The sequence below is a fragment of the Hippoglossus hippoglossus genome, chromosome 18, assembly GCF_009819705.1.
Source record: "Hippoglossus hippoglossus isolate fHipHip1 chromosome 18, fHipHip1.pri, whole genome shotgun sequence".
Classification (NCBI taxonomy): domain Eukaryota; kingdom Metazoa; phylum Chordata; class Actinopteri; order Pleuronectiformes; family Pleuronectidae; genus Hippoglossus; species Hippoglossus hippoglossus.
Window position 1 is genome coordinate 15,709,612 of NC_047168.1, and position 22,329 is coordinate 15,731,940.

At 46.9% G+C, this 22,329-nt stretch overlaps 2 protein-coding genes and 1 long non-coding RNA gene across 16 annotated transcripts in view; 2 read left to right on the forward strand and 1 right to left on the reverse strand.

Annotated features, from left to right (window-relative positions):
* The window catches only part of LOC117779128 (myeloid-associated differentiation marker homolog), a 52,960-nt gene that overhangs the window by 24,707 nt on the left and 5,924 nt on the right, over positions 1 to 22,329 (reverse strand). For 3 of the 9 annotated variants that reach the window (XM_034615039.1, XM_034615035.1, XM_034615036.1), the window contains exon 2: positions 9,335 to 9,404. The exons of 1 other annotated variant lie outside the window; for it this stretch is intronic. The gene's annotated coding sequence lies outside the window, so the exon portion shown is untranslated. Of the gene's footprint in view, positions 1 to 767; positions 1,236 to 9,334; positions 9,405 to 22,329 lie in introns of those variants that run through there. 5 more of the 9 variants (XM_034615033.1, XM_034615032.1, XM_034615038.1 and 2 more) reach the window with 4 other exon arrangements.
* On the forward strand, positions 1,889 to 19,061 carry arhgef11 (Rho guanine nucleotide exchange factor (GEF) 11). 6 transcript variants are annotated; one of them, XM_034614931.1, is made up of 42 exons: positions 1,905 to 3,469; positions 5,395 to 5,409; positions 5,664 to 5,755; positions 5,848 to 5,952; positions 6,245 to 6,294; positions 6,386 to 6,443; positions 6,561 to 6,760; positions 6,902 to 6,973; positions 7,087 to 7,194; positions 7,501 to 7,549; positions 7,747 to 7,784; positions 7,900 to 7,992; positions 8,547 to 8,615; positions 8,719 to 8,823; positions 9,308 to 9,406; positions 9,669 to 9,711; positions 9,813 to 9,909; positions 10,034 to 10,156; positions 10,901 to 10,924; positions 11,081 to 11,207; positions 11,607 to 11,706; positions 12,203 to 12,232; positions 12,362 to 12,494; positions 12,705 to 12,911; positions 13,078 to 13,125; positions 13,363 to 13,511; positions 13,719 to 13,859; positions 14,268 to 14,344; positions 14,430 to 14,555; positions 14,866 to 14,983; positions 15,074 to 15,222; positions 15,332 to 15,407; positions 15,482 to 15,667; positions 15,997 to 16,078; positions 16,163 to 16,243; positions 16,332 to 16,387; positions 16,483 to 16,632; positions 16,800 to 17,033; positions 17,347 to 17,460; positions 17,654 to 17,958; positions 18,213 to 18,345; positions 18,441 to 19,061. In XM_034614931.1, the coding sequence occupies exons 1-42, from the start codon at positions 3,435 to 3,437 to the stop codon at positions 18,488 to 18,490; spliced, it is 4,347 nt and encodes a 1,448-aa protein (XP_034470822.1). In that variant the 5' UTR covers positions 1,905 to 3,434; the 3' UTR covers positions 18,491 to 19,061. The 6 variants fall into 6 exon arrangements, with proteins under 6 accessions (XP_034470823.1, XP_034470822.1, XP_034470827.1 ...); XM_034614932.1 differs by lacking the exon at positions 5,395 to 5,409 and having other exon boundaries at positions 1,889 to 3,469; XM_034614936.1 differs by lacking the exon at positions 17,347 to 17,460.
* Positions 20,798 to 21,915, forward strand: LOC117779141. The gene is made up of 2 exons (XR_004616929.1): positions 20,798 to 21,195; positions 21,231 to 21,915. It is a non-coding gene; the product is annotated as an uncharacterized LOC117779141 (long non-coding RNA).

The window sequence follows — 22,329 nt, forward strand, 5'->3', positions numbered from 1 at the left end:
TGTAGTGGATGTGATAAATCAGTGGCGGATCTAAGAATTTTCAAACCAGGGGCCATAAAGGGGCCACAATTTTCACAGAGGGGGCCAATTGTCCAACATCCAGACACAACCCCTGATTCAGAAAGGTGCACATTTAGGTGATTCCTCATTTACTGTTAGCTCTGTAGCTTTGAGCAAAGTCACACATCATTGAATATATTGTAAAAAAAAGTATTTTTGTTCAAGCACATTGTGTAAAAAAGTAAATATTCTTAACAAGTTGTCGTATTTATTGTTATCTGAACATGAACTCCAGAGAATGTCCACACAACAGGGCTCTCTGCGGAACGTGTTCAAACCAAGACAGACATGTCTGTAGTGTTCTGTGGAGGCAGGATGTCACGTATTCATTCTGCTGCAGAGGTCACTAGCTTCCGTTCGCAGCACATCTGGAGTCGGCTCCTATCAGCAAAACCTCTCGTGAGTCTCTCTTGAGGAGCCTCTCACTCGGACACTTGCGTTCTCACATACAGCCACAATGTCAGGAGATTATCTGGAGTTCCGTGCATGTCTGAAAGCAGCTTTGGTGACTAGTTTATTAAAAGAAAAATACTGCTACCAGGACAGGGGCCAATTAGATATCAGTGGGGCCGGTGCCCCCCCCTGGATCCGCCCCTGCTGCTGACAGGAAACCACTCTTTGGTTTGCTTTTCCCCCCCTTTAACAGTTTGTTAGTAGTCATAACACGAATACCTCACCGCTGGCTTTTAATATATATATGAACCAACCTGAGAACTACTGTTAGAAAGCTCCGTTTACACTCAGTACTTAAACTTCTTGAACTCCTTCCTCGTTCTCTTCCTCTTGAATCAAGTCTGCACCCAGCAGCACCATGACACCAGATGAGGCGCGGAGACCGTTACGGTGACGTCGAGTGGAACGAACCCAGTAAACCTGAGGCAATACGTGACGGAGGGTTTGTTTCCGCTCCACATAGCGGGCATACCGCGCCCCAGCCATTGTAATCACAAACTCCAGAAATAGACCCGGAGCTGCGTCCCTCGGCACCAGCTCCCTGAGACAGACACGTCAGCGTGCAGGTGGATCTTACCGTTGTGAGCGTGGTGGGGTTGTATTTCCTTTAGTGGGGTTTTTAAAACAAGCTTAAAGTTGGTGAATGTCTGTGCGCACTCGGCGGCGCCTCATCATCATCATCCTCCTCCTCCTCCTCCTCCTCCTCCTCCGCCTCCTCCTCCCAGCAGCAGCCGGGTCCCCCGCCCCGCACTGCACCTTATTTGGTAAAGAGCAGGAACCTTCTCCGATGGGCCCTCCACGCAGTCCACGCAGTCCACGCAGCCCCGTGGCTTCCATGTTGCATCGGAGACAAACCTGCGGGGGGTTCCCACCGGTCTCCGAGCGGGGTTCCCTCTCCTCCACATGTTGTGTGCTGCAGTTACAGATGTTCACAGACAGGTTCCGATGCGGGCTGCGGATTTATTAAAGTAAAAACTTACCTAAACTATTATTTACCAATAAAGCCGTGTTGAATATTGCACATATTTCCATGTTGTACAAATTGGTGTAGATTCTTATTGTATATGTTTGTAACCCAGTACTTGTTTTTTAATTTGCTTGCTCTCTCTCTCTCTCTATATATATATATATATATATTCGACTTAATATGCTTGTCATGCTGAACACAGCTAATTATTTGTATGTTGACAACCTGGTAACAAGTCAGGACTGTTTCAATAACCATTTCAAAAATAGTAATAAAAACGTAACAAAGGTGATATGAACAAAATATATTCTCAAAATGATCTACTTATTACCATCTACTGTCATATTCACTTGATAATAATTCATCATTGTTATTATTAGCTAATGAAATGTGTCTCCCCGGAGCCGGGTCCTGCAGTAGCGCGCTGCAGCCGGGCCAGGCCGCTGCTGTGCGCCGTGTGAGCTGTTCGAGGACCCGTTCGAGGACCCGGTGGAGGATCAGACAGAATAACAACACAGCAGAGGAACCAGTAAACGGTCCGGAGGAGAAACCGGCTGCGATTGTCCCTGGAGTTTAGTGTCGGACCCCCGGGAGAGAGAAGCGAAACCACCTCGTACCTGTGAGACTTGTTCTGGAGCGCAGACCCCCGGGCGGAGCTCTGCTGGAGCCGTACTCCCTGGTAGCTAGCCGGCTAACATGCAGCGTTAGTGCCTCAATTTGCACAAAACACTGGGATTGATCGCGCCGGAGTGGTGCGTGGACATCCACTCCCCCCCCGTCACCCCTCTACCCGCATGCAGGTGAGGTCACGCCGGCCGCTTCGTCCCGCAGAACCAGCCGGTTAGCTCGCTAGCTCGAAGGAAGGGAGCGACCCGTCGGCGCAGCGGCGAGCCGGCGACCCCGCGCGTTCGCTCGGCGTGAGCACCAGCGCCATGCCGCGGCTTGAAAGCGGCCTGTCCGCGGAGCTAACCCCGGCGAGCTAACGCTAGCTGGGCACGACAGGCCGCCTCAGATGGTCGCTACCACCACACAGTCGGCTAATTCGACAAGTCCCAGCCCCGCACCGGGGAAGCACCTGGAGCTTCGCCTCATGTCCCTGCTCTGATTAACGTGAGAGGCAAGAAACGCCGGTAAAGGGTTCACGTAGCCCGCTGGTCATTAGCGCCTGGGCTGCTGGTTGTTTACAGTGTGCTAGCTTGTTTATCTCTGCCGGGGACAGTTAGCATGCGAGCGGGGAAAGACGGGTTTAATTCCTCGGGCTGAGGTTCGTGTTTTATAATAATTAACCACTTCAATACGAACAACATCAGCCCCGTGCTCGGGTCGGACGGGACCGGAGCAAACACCGGACCGAGGTGCTGCTGCTGCGGCGTGAAGGAGAGTATTTAGTTTGGCCCAATCCACACATGTGTCAACAAACCGTCTGAGGTCTGTGGTTTCATTTCACTGAACATCTCCCGGTGCTCCGAGCTCCAGTGGAGCAGCCTCACCCCGGAAGGCTGGGCTGTTGTTCTCCCGGAGCACAACGAGACATATCAGCCATTCATTCATGATTGATGATCTCTGAGGAGACTGTCCTTTACCCGTGTCCCAGCCCTGCGCCAAGCCACTATCAGTCTGTGCTGTGCTGTTTACCTCTGAACCACTCATGTAACCTGGCACAGAAAGGCCACGGGACCTTTGTTTGACTTTGTGAATGTGAGTCTTTCTCGTTACACTCCCCACTGACACCTCACTGGAGCCACTGGAGGTTGGATGGGAACATGAGGAGCACGCCGTCTGATCAGGACCGGCTTCCGAGCAGCTCGAAGATCTGATCGGAGCACCACAGAGAGCCCGATTGTGTGGACTGAGAACTGCAGGAGAGAACGAGATGGGGATGAGAGAGGCCCAGTGACAGCGCTGACCCCCCCCCCCCCACCAGGAAGCAGAGGAGTGTCACAAGGCGGCAGACATGAGTCTCCGCCAACCCACCTCCACGCTGGACAGGTATGAGCCCACACCACCCACAGGAGCAGTCTCTGTGGCACATGTCAGCGCCTTGTTTCCAAAACTGTGGGCCTCCCAGATAAGCCAATTGACGCGTATTTATCTTGCCTCCCAGTCTGGCCAATGACAAACGAGTCTGACAGGCTGGGAGGTGATAAAGCTGAACTCTGGGACAAGGAGAACGAGGGCAGAATGCTGCATGCATGACAAAAGTAGCAGGCGGAGATTTCTAACACAACCCACTTTAAGTCATAGGTTTCACAACGAGAGTAGAGTGCATCCCTCCGCCGTGGTCCAACAGCCCCCTGAGGAAAACACATTTAAACTCACTAGATGGATCAGCACCAAATTGCTCATAAATATCAATCCCTAAATATGACTGATCATTTTCATCAAGATCCATTAATTATTCTGAGGGGATCAAGGAAAATGTTAAAAAACGCCCCCTCTCTCACAATGTGAGAAACATCTTGGATCCACCCCCCTGATCCGGATCCGCACCAGAATTAAAATGATTCTTCCTCAGGTCGGGCTCCACCCCTCCACACACTTTCATGTAAATCTGTTGAGTAGTTTGTGCCGATTCCTGCTAAAAAAACAAACGAGCGGGGGAGAACACAAGCTCCCTGGCGGAGGTAGTGATATTTTAATTATTTACAGTGAGTCTCGGCTTCAGTCTGTGGCGTCAGGGTCACTGTGTGAGTCTTCACCTGCCGTGTCTGTGCTGAAACACTTGATGTGCTGTAGTTCATCCTGTGTGTCTCATCACCACACTGTGTTTCTGTGCCTGTCTTGTCTGATGCCTCTTTGTCTCGATCACGTCTTTCCTGTTTCTCCTGCTGTCAACCCTTTCTCTTCTGTGTGTGTGTTCTTGTTGCACGTGCCCACTGCTTCCCACTACTGTGTCTGTGTGTGTCATGTGACAGCAGGGCACCCAATAGGAAAAACACCCACCTGCTCAGGTAGGACAGCTGTCCCATAACCGCTCATGTCCGGGGTATTTCTTTGGGGGGGGGGGGGCTGGGGTTTAAATGACACCGACAGATTGTGCAGCTGTGGCAGGAAAAAAAAAAATGTGGGTTCTCTTGTTATTTCAGGGAACTTTGACTGGAGGTTCAGGACGAAGCATCAAGCATTTGCATGAGAAAAGAAAAGTACACGTGCGAAATACATTTTTTTTGTGTTTAAAATAATGAAATGATCATATCCATCCATACAACACATATCACCATAAACCATAGAAGGTATATACGGACGGACGATGCATCTCCAATTCCTCCCACTATCCAGAAAATACAGACATGCATGCTCTTAACACCAGGCATCCTCTGCACATTCTCCGGAGGTGCTATATGTGAATGCAAGAGTCGGAGCCTCCTCTAGGAAAAACTCAGGGTAATGTTGAAGGAGCTGATTGGAGAACACAGCACAAGATCCTCCGGGGAACGTCTGGACCCTTCTCTCCAGACATCCTCCGGAGGTCATGTGTGAAAACAGCTTCAGAGCTAGGGGTGCCTCCATGTGGAAATAAACTCGTCACGACAGCGGTGTTACTGACACAGCGGTCGTTTAACAAGAAAATCACTTCAGTGTTTACACTGTGTTCATCCACCGTCATTCACCCTTAAGCAAATATTTGTGGAAGTCGTCGTGGCTCTCAGTGTTTACGATCTGTGTGAGGAGAAAGGCGCGTGGGGATCATGTGAACTTCAATGTCTCCTGTTGGTCAGTTTTGCATCAAGGTTGGGCGTCAATCTGAATATCTTCTTCTCTCTCGTTTTCCCCCGCCCCCCCCCCCCCCCCCCCCCCCCCCCCCCCCCCCCCCCCCCCCCCCCCCCCCCCCCCCCCCCCCCCCCCCCCCCCCCCCCCCCCCCCCCCCTCCCCCTATCTGTTTTTCCTTCCTTGCCATCACGCTTCGCTTTCAGCCCCTTTGCTGCTTGGTGAGTTTTCCTGTCGACTCTTGTTGCTTCTTGATGTCTGTGTACACTTGTCCTCTCGCTCTTTCTAACCCCTCGAGTCTTCTCCTCCTCAGCTCCTCTTTTCCCTCTATCACTGCTTTCTATGTATCTTCCCTTCTTCCTCCCTGGCCTGTTCCTTCACTTTTTATCCATCTCTCCTTCACTGTTCTGATTCAGTCCCTTCTGATGTTTGGTATTATTTCATTCTTAGCGTTTCTCTCATCCCTCAAACGCAGGCTCAGCAGTCTGACCATCGGGGACTCGGAGCGCAAATCCTCTGCCACTCAGCAGAGGGAGCCACCACCTGACATCCCGCTTGAGACCACAGGTAATTTACATGGTTTCAGGACCGATACAGACTCATGCTACGTTTATTTTCCTCCCAAACACCCCTCACATTGTCCTGTCTTCCTCTCCCAGGTCCTGGTCTTGTCCAGAGATGTGTGGTCGTGCAGAAGGACCAGCTCGGTTTCGGCTTTACAGTGTGTGGAGAGAGAGTCAAGCTCGTGCAGAATGTCCGACCAGGTGAGCCTGTTCTGTAATTAACAACAATTTAATCTGGGTTAAACTATTATATTTTAAAGACGTGGTATCGGATCGGTATCATAGATTCGCGTACTTGCTGATGCCCCACCCACCAAGGAGGCATTTCCAATGCTGGTGTCGGAACATCTCATGCAAACGTCATCATCTAAATATGACTTATTCAGAATATGGTCAATAGATGGAATATTTCTGTCCATGTGAACTTAGTCACGGTCAAACACCGACAGACAGACTATCACAACTAAACCACTGCTGTTATTAATCCTCCCAGGGGGCGCAGCGGTCAAGGCCGGAGTCCAAGAAGGGGATCGTATCATAAAGGTTTTTATGACACTGAGAGAGTTGTCGGCTTCTTCCTGTTCTCGTTGTTACTGATTTTGTTTAAATTTTGTCATCGTCCTCCCTCCCGCAGGTGAACGGCTCGTTGGTGTCGTCCATGTCCCATCAGGAGGTGGTGAAGCTCATCAAATGTGAGTTTTTAAGTGTGATTGGTTTGACTGACATTGAAAAGCCAATGTTTTGTTTAATTAGCTTTGTATGTTTCTTCTATTTAAAATCCGATTCTGTGTCTTTTTATGGACCTGTAGCTGGGCCGTATGTAGCTCTGACACTACAAGGACCTCCGCCATCAGCTGCCTCCTTGCCCTTGGAGCCCCTCCACACTGACCTCACCCCCAATCACAGAACGTCTCTAGGCGGGGAGGCTCCCCCCCCTCCACCTCCGCCCCTGCCCTCTGGACTGAGCAGCAACCCTTCCCAAAGAATCACTGGACCCAAACCACTACAGGTGAGAGACGTTTTGTTAAGCATTCATATTACCCAGTGGAACACGTGCATGTGAAAGTGCTGAGCAAAGCAAATGTTAAGCTTAAGGACTTAGGTACTTGGAGAAATTGCACATCATCATCTGTTGCTTTTGTGTGTTTAGGACCCAGAAGTACAAAAACACGCCACTCAGATACTCAGGAAAATGCTGGAGCAGGAAGAAGCTGAACTGCAGGTGAAACCCTCGCACATAAACAAATGAGCCAGTCCAGGGAACACAACTCACTGCAGATTGCTCGCTGATCCCTCTGAAGATGCTGTTGATAACCAGACTTGACCAATTCACAGGACTTGATGGAGGAGCACTCGAGGAGCCCGTCTGCGGCACTGGAGGAGCGGATTGAGAGTGCCAAGAGGAGAGCTCACCAAGTCAGGGTCAAGATCCAGCAAGATGTGGTGAGGACGTCATTCACAGGGTCTCAGGGTTTACCTGCATGGAGCATGGCAAATGGAATGGAATTAACAAAACGCACTTATTCAAATCCACTAAGCTCATGTGACCAGAAACTGATCTGTGTTCCTGTGAGCGTTACGCATCTTTTCACCTGTAGCCCTGCCATAACTGCAACTGCTTACAATTTACACATCTGTTCAACCTCCCACAACAAGTCCCAAAAGTGTCTTTCATCCAGCTGCATTGAATTCAGGGTTTCTTTTGCCGGTGCTGAAAATGAACTGCTGCTTTTTTTTCTGCTTCTCCAGGAGGGAACACGATCGGAATCTATCGCGAGTTATGTCATAGCAGGAGAAGGTTTGTATCTCCCTCAGTTTTCTACTACAAAGACAAAGACACATACCCTGGTTTGGTTTGTCCAACAGGATGAATCACCATGTGTGACTGCAGAGGACGCTGTTGTTCAGTAAAAGTGTTGATTCACAGGCCTTGTGCACACAGTCGCAGTGTAATTGGTTTTACAAGTGTTTTAAAACTGCTCTGTGCTTCTGCAGGTCGACAATCAGTGGACGTGAGTGAAGGAGACGTGGAGGTAGGTTGTAAATCTTGTCTCATTTCAAACTGGTGAGATTGCTTGTGTGTGTATATGATGGTCCCACTCATCCCGTCCCCCTCGTCCTCCTCCTTCTCCTGCCGCTCCTCCCCAGGCCTTTGAGAGTCCCCACTCCTCCCCCTCATCCTCCTTCAGGACCCCCCTCCACCGACGACAGAGCTCCGACACTCACACCCTCTCTGATTCGGTGAGACGGACACACGCACTTGCATTCACTTAAACTCGAGCGTTATTGAGTGACCTGTTTCCCCTTCAGGATAACGTTGAGGTTGTCGGCCAATGTCAGGTCTCCAGCGATTATTCTTCCTGCAGCTAACTCGCCGAGGCTGATGTGTCTTATTTGCTCCGAGTCTTTTTGTCTGTGGTTGTCAAAAAGGGACATTTTTTAATTTTGTCAACATGTTGATGAGATCTCAAGTGTATTTTTAGTTCATGCCAGGAAATGTCTTGCGTCATCAGCTGCATATTAGTGTTTTATGGTTCACGATGGAAATTATTTGCACATTTAAAGTGGTATCTCCGGTCCCTCCCAGTCATTTGTTCCTAATATTCCTATAATTCACGTCATCTAATTCTCTTGCATTGAGTGTGTGCAGAACATGAGTGTGAAAATAGCAGACGTGGACCTGCTGTCAGTGTGTAACTGTGTGTGTGTGTGTGTGTGTGTGTGTGTGTGTGTGTGTGTGTGTGTGTGTGTGTGTGTGTGTGTGTGTGTGTGTTTGTGTTTGTGTTTGTTTAAAGGGTGGAAAGGCCCAGATCATCGGCCCTGAGGAAGAGGATGAAGAAGATGATGGCTATGCATTTAATGAGGTGATAAGAACATTTGCTGCGCATCCATCAGACTCTAATCAAACCACCAGCTCTTTTCCACAATTTGTAATTATTTAAATTGTTCCATTTGTCCTTCTCTCAGATGGACGGTCCATTCCAGGACATTGAGTTGTTGAAATCTCGACCAGCTCACATGACAGTGTTCATGAGATACGTCTTCACCCAGCTGCTGGACCCCAACCCACTGGTCAGTCCAGGTTCTACTTCTTCTTTCAAACAAAGCGCTGTTTTTGTGTCGGCCCTATGTTTCCCAGTTAATTAGTTTTTCTTTTATGTCATCTTTTGTCATTTTGTTAATAAAAGAACTTATATCTCTGTCCATCCGTCTGTGACGTGCATATCTCGAGAACCGCTCATCGTATCGGCATCACACTGGACATGTGCATCGTTAAGGGCCCAAGGAAGCTTGGTGTCGAATTTGGTGCGAGTTGGACATTCAATACATTCAATAATACCATTTGAATAAACCAGTGACCTCTGGAGTAGCGGTGGCTGGGACTCATTAATGCGAGTGACATTGTAAATCAAGTCACTTTTACAGTTTCAGAAAGAAAAGTGCATCCAGCATCATGAGAGGCCAAAAACCAGCTCCTCAAAGATCTGACCTGCACATCTGTATTGATGCTTCACTAACCATTGTGTTGTGTTTATCCTGGTTCTGTGTCTAACAGCTGTTTTACCTGTCGGTGGAGGCCTACCTGGGCTCCAGTCCTAAAGACGCCCGCGCACTTGCACCTCAGATCTGCTCCCATTTCCTGGACCCGGACGCTGTACGTACACAAAAAGAAAAAATGATTTTATTTTTACATTCTTCTATCTCTTATATTCCAGACTTGACTACTAATTTGTTTCAATGCACATTGACCCTTTAAAAGTTTGGCATTAGAGAACATAAAGAATAAATGTTCTCCTTGGTTAAAAAGTGATATGATGTAACACAGATACAGCAAGTTACCAAAGTTACTATACATCATGTAGTAACAGATCATCAGTATCTGAAATAACATTAATTTTTTTCTCTATTTCTTGCAGCCGCTGAAAATCAAAGTACGGGAGGAGTTTCTCACAGATATCGGTAAGATTTGATAAATCTTGGCTGTGACTTTGCATGTGAGGACTTTTAAGTTTTAGAATAGATTTTTATTCTATGATGTTCTCTGTCCGTCGTCCCGTCAGAGAGTCGGCTACATGCTCAGGAGGACATCAGAGGACCTCTGTCCGAGCTGCAGCAGCTGGTGCTGCCTGACATTCAGGACCAGATACAGGACTACAGGTACATGTCATTTACACTGGCAGTGTTTCACAGAAAGTACTGTCGACCATCAGAAGTCAAGGTTTATCTCCCATATTCAGGAGCTCATTTTAACGTGTTCATCTTGTTTTTTTGCGTCTCGCAGGAACAAGCAGATGATGGGTCTTGGCTCCCTGTTTGGAGAAGGAGACCTGCAGCACCTGGACGGAGACCCCGCCAAAGAGAGACAGGTGGTGGACAGACAGGTCACCGCCCTCTGGGAGATACTGTGAGTCTGTGACTCAGATGTTGCTGCTGCATCATGTTTGTCCTGTTGCCAACAACTGTACAATTACAAGAAATGCAATTCATGCTGAGGGCAAGGGTTCATTTCCTGGTTAAGTAGTTTACCGTTGTCTGAATGATGTCAGAAGAGAGCAGATCGGTTTTCCTTTAGAAGTTATTACTTCCACCAAGGAGGTTATGTTTTCATTGCCGTTTGACTCTAAGTACGATTACGCAGAAACTACTGAACCCATTTTCCTGGAACTGGGTGGAAGGCTGGGGTATGGGCCCAGGAAGAACTCTTTAACATTTGGGTTGGGTTTTTGATCCAGTCATTATTTCGGGGGAAATTGGTGAAAAGGTCAAAAAGAAACACGGGTTTACTTCAGCATGAGCTCGAATCAGGCAGAGAATATTAACACATACACACCAGGACTGTTAAACCAGCTTTGCCCAGCAACAGGCCGAGTTGTTAGGGGCCCATAAAACCGTTATTACAAAGTGACAGACAGAGCTCAGCCAAGCTCTGATAACAAAGGTCATAACCAAAGCTGCAAACCCCAGAAACCACCTGACATTTACTCCTTAAACTTTATACACTCACACACACTGATTCCCGTCACATGACTGTGGCTCTACCTGCTCTGTCTTACCCCGACTGGAGTCACCTTCTCTTTGGAATCCTGTTATTTGTGGAGGGATTTAATAGCGTTTTTCGTGTCTTTTGTTTTTTCTGTCCCCGCTCCAGATCGAAGCACGAAGAAGACAGAAGGTAAGAAGTCACATCTGACTTAGTTTAAACATTTTTTACAGCAGCACTTATCTCAGGGATATTTCAACCTATTTCTCACATGTTTCTTTGTTTGTTTTCCATCTTTCCCTCTTCTCCATCCTACCACCATGTTTGTTCTGTCTCCACCTCCCACAGTTCTCCTCTGGCATCAGCGGTCCTCCTCTACCTGCGTCACTCTGGTATCAAGCTAAGAGACTCCAAGGTGTTCCCGGGTCTGAGTACAGAGAAGGAGAAGTGGCTCGCCTTCTTGAAGACGAAAAAGGTAAGAGCGGCAGCTGCACTGTCCCAAAAACCAGAAAGCTAATTCCTGAAAAGCTGTTTTCAGACATGCACTGAGGTCTGCACCTTTCCCTGAGGCTTTCCGGAGGGGCTGTGTGTGAGAACTTCAGTTGCTTTGGATATTTTCCAGACAGAACTTTTCCTGTCAGTCCCCCGAGTAGCATGGGGAGACCACGAGTTAATACAGTAGGAAAATATCGTGAAAAGTCACAGCGAGGGAGTGGACCTGTTAATGATTCTGAAATGAGGATGCCAAATTGGAAACCGTACAAATATCTCAGGATCAAAAAGAGTGGTGGTCGTGTTAAAGCTAAAACATATAAAAAGCAATGCCTAGCTGTCAATAGGATTAAGATGATTATGTGACTATTTCTCTCCACAGCTGAGTGGAACCAAGAAGGAAAAAGAAAAAGATGGAGAGGATAAGAAGAGAAATCCCATCCTGAAGTACATCGGCAAACCCCGCTCCACATCCCAGTCCAGTAAATACACACACACACACACACACACACACACACACACACACACACACACACACACACACACACACACACACACACACACACACACACATACTTCTGCATAAAACTATGGAAACCAATTAAAAAAACAACTCATGTCACTGACTTTAAGCATCAACTCTTCATATCATCTTTGTTATTAGCTTTTAAAATGCTCGTGTGAGTCTTTCTCTCAGAGGTCAACGCAGATCGGTTCAGTAGTATCGGCCCAGTGACACGCCACATTAGAAACACACACACACACACACACACACACACACACACACACACACACACACACACACACACACACACACTACTGTTACTCGTTGTATTTGTCTGACAACATTGATTTCTTTTTGTCCTTTGTTTGCCCTTTTATTGTGATTGCTTTTTTGTTTATTGATTTATGGAATTTCCATTGTGTGTTGTGTTTCTGATTTCATTGTTTCTTTTTGGTTTATTTTGGGCTTTGTAGCATTCCATGTCCCGTTGTCACCCAATGAAGGTACATTGCATTATTTTCAGTTTTGTATTTTTCTCTTAAGTTAAATTTTGTCTTTTGTTCCACCTGCTTTTATATTCTCTCTGCGGAAAGTGCGTGTGTACTATTATCTGAATGAATCTGTGGTTGCAGTCCGTCCTGGCAGTGTGAGGAACATCATTCAGCAGTTTGAGAATCACACGGAGACGACAGGAGAGGAGGGAGGTGACGCTGCTGACACCCCAAGGCTCTCCTCCAGCAGCCTGGGAGAAGACAGCATGGACAGGTAACTCTGAAGTGCCGCGTTGCCTCTCAGGGTTTTGTCTGATCAGAAGAGGGGGTCTTGGTCTGGATCGAATTAGAATTTGTTGGGCTGCCACAGTCTAGATAATCAATAGGAAGCAGTGATCAACACATGGCACCTGGGTGGTTCAGCGTCCCCTTGAAAGTGCTTGATGTGAACTGTTTCAGTAAAATGCTCTGATTTCTTCAGCAGCCCGACGGTCTCAGTGCGTCTGGCACGCAGCGAGTCGCTGAAGGCTCAGGGAGAAGGCCGTCGGCGGGGTGTTGCCTCTGCAACAGAGTCGGTCCCCCGCTCACGTAGCGATGTGGACATGGAGGACTGTGGAGAGGAGCGGGAGGGGCCGGGCCTCAGGCCGCTGCAGCACAGCGCCTCGTCATCTGCGTCCAGCAGCTCTGCACGGTAAAGACTCACTGATTTATACATGTCAGAAGATAGTGTTGCAAAGAGATGCAGCATGTGTAGCATCTGTGTCACGATCCGTAATGATGCTTAAACATGCGTCCAGCTTAGAAACAGAATTACACCCCAAACAATCATCGCTCTCTCCACTCTCTCTCAAACTCAGGTCTCTAGAGAACCCTACACCCCCATACACCCCTCGGTCTAGACGCAGGTGAGTTTCCATGTTGTCCCACAGTTAATTGACGATCAGGGATTTATTGATAGGGAACAGAGAGAAGGACGGTGGACCTCTTTCCCACATGCACAACTCTTCAAGTTCAAGTCTCCACATATTTGAACCCAAAGAACAGTAGATAGACGATTGTTTTTTATTCTATTGGTCACTCCGTCCTTACATATGTTTGCTATGCTTCCCCTCACCTGCCCCATACTTGTGTTGATTGTGTAGGAGCGTGGACTCACCACTGGCCCTGCTACCGGACGCCGCGGCGTTGGAAGAGGAGGTGTGTGACGGTCAGAACTGGCAGGACACGGTGTCTCCTCAGCTCCTCGCCAGGCTCAGCCCAAAGGAAGTGGACAGACAGGCTGTTATATATGGTATGAGTTCAATTCAGTATTTTCTATGACTCTCCTTGACATAAAGATAAGATAAAAGGATAAATGTAGAATTTACTATTTTGCAGAGCCAATATAGTATGATTTGAATATTGTTACACGACAGTCATTATAAAAAGAACTTCTAAATGTGTGTGCTGATGCATATAACAGTCTTTACCTGCTCACCCTCTGTGTCCTCGTCTCCAGAGCTGTTCACCACAGAGGCGTCCCACCTGCGGACCTTGAGGGTCCTGGACCAGGTCTTTTTCCAGAAGATGAGGTCTGTCCTGAACTCTGATGAGCTGGCCTGCATCTTCCCCAACCTGCCTCAGGTCTACGAGCTCCACGGTCAGTCCAAGTATCTGTGAGGGTGGATCTGTCATATGCATTATAGAAATTAATCTTACTGTTGTGAGAGTGCTGCTGCTTTTGGTTTCCCCTGCTGGTGATTCTCTTTGCACAGTAAGTTATACGTGTATTCAGGGTCGCATGTTGCTAGGTAAATAATAATAAGTGAAGCAATTACCAAGCAAAGGTCATAACTGTTGTGTGTAATCTCGCTGTTCCACTGTGTCAATATGTATCCTGGGCCTTTGTTTTGAGACGTGGAGACACACGGTGTCACATTACGATCTAACTGCATGAAGAAATAGTTTTTGAAAATGTTCAGTTTTTCAGCAAATTTACTTGTTATTGAGATTAAGGTTCTTGAATTCAATGTGACTTTAACGTTGCCTCTGTCTCACTTCATTGCAGCAAGTCTGTGCGAGGCGATGAAGAAGCGAAGAGAAGCTCCCATCGTTCAGGACATCGGGGACGTCATGCTGGCCAGGGTGAGATCATCAGTTCCACCTGCCTCCACTTTCTTCTTCTCTGCCGCGAGGTGACGTGAAAGTTAACGGTGGTGCGTGTCTCTAGTTTGAAGGTGCGGCTGGAGACGAGTTCCAGGAGCAGGCGTCGCAGCTGTGCAGTCAGCAGTCTCAGGCTGTGGAGCTCATCAAGAACAAGAAGCGCAAAGACCCTCGCTTCGCTCACATCATCCAGGTACACACACATATAATCCATGCTGACATGCCCCTGTGGGCAGAAAAGGTTGTCTGAGTTCTGCACTCAGTAGATTGGTACGTCCGCCTCGGCCCAACAGTCTATTGAAGATACACAAACTGTTGATTCTCCACTGAATCACTAGATCCAGATTTTAATTTGGATCTTCACCAAATTGCCCACACTCATAGATGTCAGTCCACTAAACATGATTTTTGTTTCTACTCAAAATCCATGGCAAAAATGGCAAAGAGACTTTCTCCAGATGCATGTTTGTTCCTAGTTTTTAACGTGCTCCACGTTTACTCAGGAGTGTGAGGCGAGTCCACACTGTCGGAGGCTGCAGCTCAAAGACCTGCTGGTTTCAGAGATGCAGAGAATCACCAAGTACCCTCTGCTGCTGGACAACATCATGAAACACACCGAGGGTGAGGATCGCTTGTGTTTTACGTCGGGTGTGAGTGTTCGTTGAATTCCTGCGACGCAGTTTTTAAGACATGCTCCCGCCTCTCCTTCAGCCGGTTCTTCAGACCTCCCCTCACTACAGCGTGCCCAGGCTTGTTGCCGAGGAATACTGCAGGTCGTCAATGAGGTCGTCGGGGAAACCGAACACAGGCAACGTCTCAGCCAATACCAACGCAGACTGGACGCTGCCCCTCAATTCAAGGTGACAGAGTAGTTAAGCTGGTCCACCAGTTTCATTTTGGACTCTATTTCCAAGGCTGCCAGTCGTCCTTTTTTATCTAAAGTTGTCTTTTTACTTTTCTTCTTCCCAGAGTTTGGACCTGACCACAAAGAGAATGATCCATGAAGGTCCTCTCACCTGGAAAGTGAGCAAAGATAAGCAGATAGGTCAGTATCTGCGTCTGTCCAACACATTACTTTGCTTTCAGACTCCTTAGTCACACTCTTTTTCCCTCCGTCAGAGATCCAAGCGCTGCTGCTGTCAGACTGCCTGGTCCTTCTGCAGAGGGGCCCAGACGACCGGCTGCAGCTGCGATATCCATCCCGCTGGCTGGGTGGGGGCAGCGTCGGAGGCAGCGGAGACAGCAAGACGTCCTTCAGCCCCGTGGTGAAGCTGGACTCGCTGCTGGTCCGCCCAGTAGCCACAGGTACATCCGCACTGGGTTTCAGAAAAGCTAAATATGTATGGTTTTCCTTTGACCTGAGACGGCCACTGAAATCTGAGTACAGTGTGAAGGAATTTAATGTTTGATTTCTTAGCCTCTGAAGAAGAAGAAACCCTCTTAGACCAAAGATATTTGGGTTCTATTGTGAATAATTGTCTCTGCATTGTCAAAAAAATGACAAAAACTTAAATGTTTCAGCCTCTGAAGCAAATAGACCTGTTTAGCTCACAGAGATCCTTCCTCTCCCCCCCCCCCCCCTTCTCAAACACGAAAGGCCCAACATTACATTCATTCCACTCTTTTCTCCGCAGACAACAAAGCGCTCTACATCATCAGCACCACCGAGCGGCAGATCTACGAGCTGGTGGCTGGGACGTCATCAGAGAAAAACACGTACGCTCTTATCCTGAGACGAGATTTGTCTCTTCTGTTTGTATTGCTTCACATTCACAGGACTATGTCTCTGTTCTTTTACAGATGGAAAGATTTACTTGAAAAGACTGTCTCATCGGCCGATGGCTCGTCACCTCTGATCAATCATGGGTGTATTCCGATACCGTGAGTAAATTTGGTCTCCATGAAGAAAATGTAAAGGATCTCTTGAAGTGATTTCCAAGTGCTTGATGTGTTTTTGTATTTTCTTCAGTTCTCCCAGTACACGCAGTGCATCCCCAGTTTCAACCAGCAGCAATGTCTATGCAGGTAAAAACCACATTATCATCTTTTGCCTTCAATATAAAATCGAGCTTTATCAGCTGACAAGGGATTTTTTCTCATCTCCAACCTGAATGTTTCAGACAACTCATTGACGGAGCAGTCCGTTTCCATGGAGACTCATTCCTCCAATGACATGGCGCTCTCTGACAACACACCCATGGACCAATCGGGAGCTTTCATCTGTGGTGAAAGACGAACAGTTTGTGTGGCCGAGGCCGCTTTACAGGACGGTAAGAAGAAAACAGAAAGTGCAGCATCTCTTCTACAAACTTTAAAGGGTTTGACCACATTTCTGCTTCATGTTCAAACATAATTGGACTGAGTGCATTAAAGTCATGTTGGTATATGTCAGTTATTGGAATCAAAAATAACCAGCTGGTTGTTTTCATACCGACAGTTGAAACACTGCGGCGGCTCATAATACGAGACCTCGAGGAGGATGGATGGAGCCATGACTCTGATGACACACCCACCAACGAGACGGCCAATGAGGGGAGCTCACTCAGTGAAAGGCAGCGACCGGAATCTTTGGAGACCATCCTGAACTTCAGCACCAGCGACTGGGAGGCCGAACCTGAAGAGGTTCCACCCTCAGACGCTGACCCGCCCTGCGTCCAGGTCGTACGGACAGGTAACGCGTCAGATTGTTAGCTTTCATTCGTCTCAGGGGTGGACGTTCATTCACTTCTCTGATAATTAGGTAATAATGAGGTGAATTCAGCCGGTTCCTTCCTTTGCATGTTTTCTCTGGGCTCGGTGAATCTGTTTAATTTTATTCGTACACACTTTTATCTTCTGTCTGTTTTGTCTGCTTGCCCCCTAACACAACAGGAAATTGTTTCTTTGCCCCTTTATCAACTTCCTCCCTCTCTCCTCCACACTCTGTTCTTTTATTCCACTTCCACTCTCTCTTCCTTTGTCACACATCTGTCCTCTGTGCATAGCTGTGGTTGCGGGTCCTCCCCCTTCTTCTTCTTCTGTCCCTGATGGCATCACTGATGATGTCGCCCTCCCTTCCGACCAATCGTCCAAGCTGAGAGGCGAGGCTTCTACGCAGGGTAATGATCTGATTCAGTCACGAGCTGGAGATTAATCAGACGAGTACATTTTTGTAATTTGTGCATTTTTATATTGTTTGGAAAACAAAAGCAAGGTAATAAATATTGACTATAATCTGTAGTCTTAGGGTTGGTTTTAATGAAACCCCTGAAATCACTCACCACACGTTGTCATCACGTCTCTGTCCTTTAGGGAACACTTTCTACTTGGTCATGCCGACAGAGCTGGGAGAGAGTGTCTCCGACGACCTCATCGACCCCCCCGCCGCCTGCCACTTCCCTCAGCCTCGGGAGGAGGTGACGTCACCGCAGATGCAGCCGGAGGAGGAGGAAGCGCCAGCCTGTGGTCCGGAGCCCAACCAATCGGAGGCTACGCGACAGGAACAGGAAGACGAAACGGGTCCATCGCAGGCCGGGCACCAGAGTAACGTGATCAAAAACGTGGACGAGATTTTCCACACGATCGAGGGGTTAATGAGCAAGTTGCGTCACCTGAAGGTGGGTAGATACACGTCGTTGTGAGGCTTTCAAAATCTTCACAGGTTTCCCAGAAAATAATTCATGGATCTTGATGAATAAAATCAGCCATGTTTAGTGGACTGATATTTGTGAGTGTGTGCAATTTGATGCAGATAAAAAATCCAGATCTACTGAATTTAAGTTTCACATGAGAACTGTTGGCTGAGGTACGTGCTCTCCTGAGTGTTGTTCTAGTTGATGTCAATCTGACTGCATCTTTACTCCCTTTACAGGAAATAGAAAAGGATCATCACAAGCTTTTGAAAACCATCACTGAGCTTTCTGTCAATCAGGAGTCAGAGGACCAGCAGTGTCACTCGGCAACTGTCTCCAGGACGCCATCGCTGGATCGCGGCTCGGGAGACGGTGAGTGGGCTCTGACTTTGGATTTGACGACTGACAACTTGGTTTGAATTTCTCCTCTTACAACTTGTTTTTTTTTTGTTGTCAACTCCTTCCAGTAAAAGAAGTTAGTGCTGCAGAACCCAAGATTCAGTCGACTGGATTCTGACGTCCCTCCAGAGCGGATCTACTTGCAGTCATTCACTTTGGATTGATGGCATACGGACTCAACCATAAGGACCTGCTGTCAGACTCGGCCACCCTCGCCCCCATCTACCCTTTGCCCCTCGTCCTTGCATGCACCGACCAGTGGAGCAGAGCCGAAGAAGCACCGCAGCCACCGCTTTAGTTTTTCTGGTTCCCACGGACGCCGAGAAGCCGGTCGGACTCGTCAGGATTTCTGAGGATCCGTGTGACCGTTTGTCTTCTACCAGAGCAGGAGGGAGACGAGGGGCAAGTGAGGAACACGTATGAAAGGATTTTTTTTTAAAAGGCAGAAGACAAGTTGACGAGTGAGGAGAAAAGTAAAAGTCGGAGGAACTGAAAGTTGGATATTCGTGAAGGAAGATGAGTTTGCGTGTCGTGCTTTCAAAGAGCTGGTTGAAGGAACGGAGCAGAAAAGTGTTGAAATGTTTAATTTAAGGAAAAATCCAAGGGACCATCATCCCAGCACTTTACCCACAATCCATCCCTCTGTCATGGACATCCTCTACAGTGGACAGATCAGGGACTGGACACACCTTGGGCTGCATACACTTAAGCAAAGAGGACCCCCCCCCGTTCCACTGGTTGCTTTACACTGAGTTCACCTGCCACGATGGCTGAGGACTGTGTCTATATAATTCAGGTTATTTGCACTGGGTAAGGAAACCGATATCACATACACACAGAGCGATGTTTCACCATTTCACTCATTTCAGACGTTCATATTCCTCCTGAGAAACAATAGAGTTATTATCCGTGGGATCAGTTGCAGCTCTGCTGTTATTTCCTAAGTCAACATGTTGATTGTTCGAGTTTCAGCTCTGGAAACACTACTGCGCTGTTTACTACTGAAATGCTGGCAGGTTTTATTTTCGGCGCTGCTTCAGAGGCGCACAGGGATCTCAGTTACTAACACAACAAGCTCAGCGGAGTCACGCAGCTGTTCCCACCACATGAAGAAGTGGACGGGGAACGTTTGGGAGACTTGGGGCTAGATTTAACGACGGGTTTAATGTTGACGGCGAGCGAAAGGAAACAGGGCGAACACAGATTCAAGCTCAGAAACTTGAACTTTCAGTGAAAACCTGTTCATCCTATCCAACACATAACAATTGCTGCCAAATATTGCCGCCAACATTGCCTGTCTACATTTTCACTGTGCATCCTTTAGTCCTCTCCAGTGTATTAAGTGTGTGTCTGTGAGTGTGTGTGTGTGTGTGTGTGAATGCCACAGTAAATACCAGCATCTTCTCCCCAATCCACTGGTCTCACCACACAGTGTTTGTGTCCCACATCCTAAAGCCATGAACAGGAGCAGCTTCCCAATTCAAAATGAACAGAACAGAACTGCCTGTTGCTTCAAAGAACATTTTGAGAAATGTGTTTCTTTGCTTTCTGCAGAGCGTCGGATAAGAGGATTGATACCACTCTCATATCTGTGCGGTACATATGAATCCACGGCTAGTTAGCTTAGCATCAACACAGGAAACGAGGGACACAGCTAGCCTGCCATGTCAGCGCGAGACAAACGAGATGCATCATGTTAATCCATGAGCTTTGTGGGTGCGGGTCCGTGGATTGTGTTCCACGGACCTGCTCCACCTCTGTGGTATTGATCTTCTTATTTAACTCTGTGCATGAACGCAAATAAGCGTATTTTGCTCTGACTATTTTTGGATCCAATGTAGAGGTAGTTCGTCCCTGACGCTCACAAACGTTTCGTGTAACCAGCCAAGACAGACACTTCAGCCAAGTCTTTATCTGTCTCTCTAATGCTCGTCAACACTAGACAGAAGATATGTATTTAAACTGCGAAATCACTTCTTTATGAGAAGTTCACCTGTTTTATTGTATATTTGTTTTTCGCCTCTTTGTCTAACGAAGCCGGGCGGAACCACACTGGACTGAATTTTATTTGAGCTGGTTTCAAATACGACCCGGGGACGGTTTTAGTGAGTTAGCCGGCCTCTTCACCAGCTTCAGACCCGACGACCCAATCACAGCTTGAACACTATCAGCCACTGAATCTACTGTTAAAGGAGACATACGAGGCTTCTTCTGTTTTTCTTTCCTCTAGTGTGTTGTATGGATTTTTTTGTAACTGTAAAAATTCTCAGTTCTGCAGTAAAGGAAGCCCCCCCCCCCCCTCCTCCACACACACAGCCTGGTCGACACTTCCTCTTCATAGTGACATAATAAACACCTAGCAGCTAGATTGGCACGCCCCCTAACAACGGCAGGTAGAGCAAGCAAGTTCCCACATGTGCTGCATTTCCTTGACCAATCACAGCAGACTGGTCTTCATCAGGAGGGGGGGGGGGGTCTTAAAGAGACAGGAGCTAAAACCAAGTGCTTGAGACAGAGGCTGAAAAGAGGGGCTGCAGCGATGGACAGTCTGAGGACAGTAATAACACAAATTAAAGTTATCAACCTGAATATGTGGGAGGTTTTCACTCTTTAGCCAGCGCCCCCTAGAGGAGCAGGAGTAGATGTACAGGTTTTTGATGACTGAACGAGAGCTGTGCTACGAACAACACGGACGGCTCAGTTTCTCCGCTGATCCCGTGTGAACCGACAGAAGAATTTGTGCTAAAATGTAAAAAACGTTCTACCAAAGTGAATTCTGTCTCCGCAGGTGTTGAAGGGAACATTTTCTCTTTTTCTTCACGTGTTTGGCTGCTGTTGTTTCAAGCATCTCACACCAGGAAATATAAAACATCTGTAATATGAACATATTTCCATATCAAGCTGTGGACACAGGCATCACACAAAGTAATGAGTTTATCAGATTATCACAGGTGGTTGAACCCAACATTTTGGATCTCCTCTTCTTTATTTTTAAATATTCTCCTCTTCTTTCCTTCCACTCTAACTACAGCATTTTTTTTTTTTTATCTCCAATTTCTACCTCTATACTTAACTTTCTTTACATCTTCTATTATTTCTTTTTGTTTCTCACACATTGACATCAGCGTTGTGGCCCTAACCGGCTTTAAAGAAGCTATAACTGATTCCTTTTTTTAAAAAAGTTAATGTTGCACAAACAAAACTCCCCTGCACGGTGCAAACTACTGTATGCATACACACGTCTTTAACTATCATCTCATTGTCCTTTTATTTTGTCTTTTTTTTAAATCTTGTTCACACATGTAATATAGAGAAATCAGACCCACTTGTTTTATATATGTTAATTTTTTTCTGTAAAGCCTTAGTCCTCGTATTTGATTTTATTTTTGTAGATATGATTAAAAAAAGAAAAGGATGTATAAATTATTTTCTTCGCCCTTGTTTTTAAAATTGGTGAGATTGTTAGCTGCACAGAAGGAAAAACGGAGCTCGTGTTTCAGATTCATGTGTTTTGTGAGATTAAAAAGAAACTGGATAAAGAAAGTGAGTGTGGATCTGATTCTTAATTTTTTATCTGCATTTGTTTGTTTGTGGTACAGAAGGAAGAATCCATCAGATTTTGTCGTGTATCCGGATCAAGGGGCAGATCCAGGATATTCATTTTTACACTAACATTGTAAGATAGGACATTTTCGTTATTTCATTTCTCAGGGATGAATATTATATTATATTATACATTAATTGGCTTGAGGGCCCTTGTGGCTCTTTGAGGGTAATCGATATAGATAATGGATGGATGGATATTATGCTATTATATTATATGATATATTTGATGCTATTATATTGTAGTATATTAATTGGTTTCAGGACCCTCGTGGCCCTTTTAAGAATAAGCAGTACAGATTATGGATGGTTATTATATGATTATAAATGTCTACTCAACATTGTGTGGTGTCC

Bases quoted from the DNA above. Each gene is read 5' to 3' on its own strand.
- arhgef11 (XM_034614931.1), top strand. From the start codon at position 3,435: ATGAGTCTCCGCCAACCCACCTCCACGCTGGACAG. The intron at 10,157-10,900 runs GTGAGTCTGTGA...TCCCCGCTCCAG, and splicing joins ACCGCCCTCTGGGAGATACT to ATCGAAGCACGAAGAAGACA. The intron at 11,707-12,202 runs GTAAATACACAC...TGGGCTTTGTAG, and splicing joins CCGCTCCACATCCCAGTCCA to CATTCCATGTCCCGTTGTCA.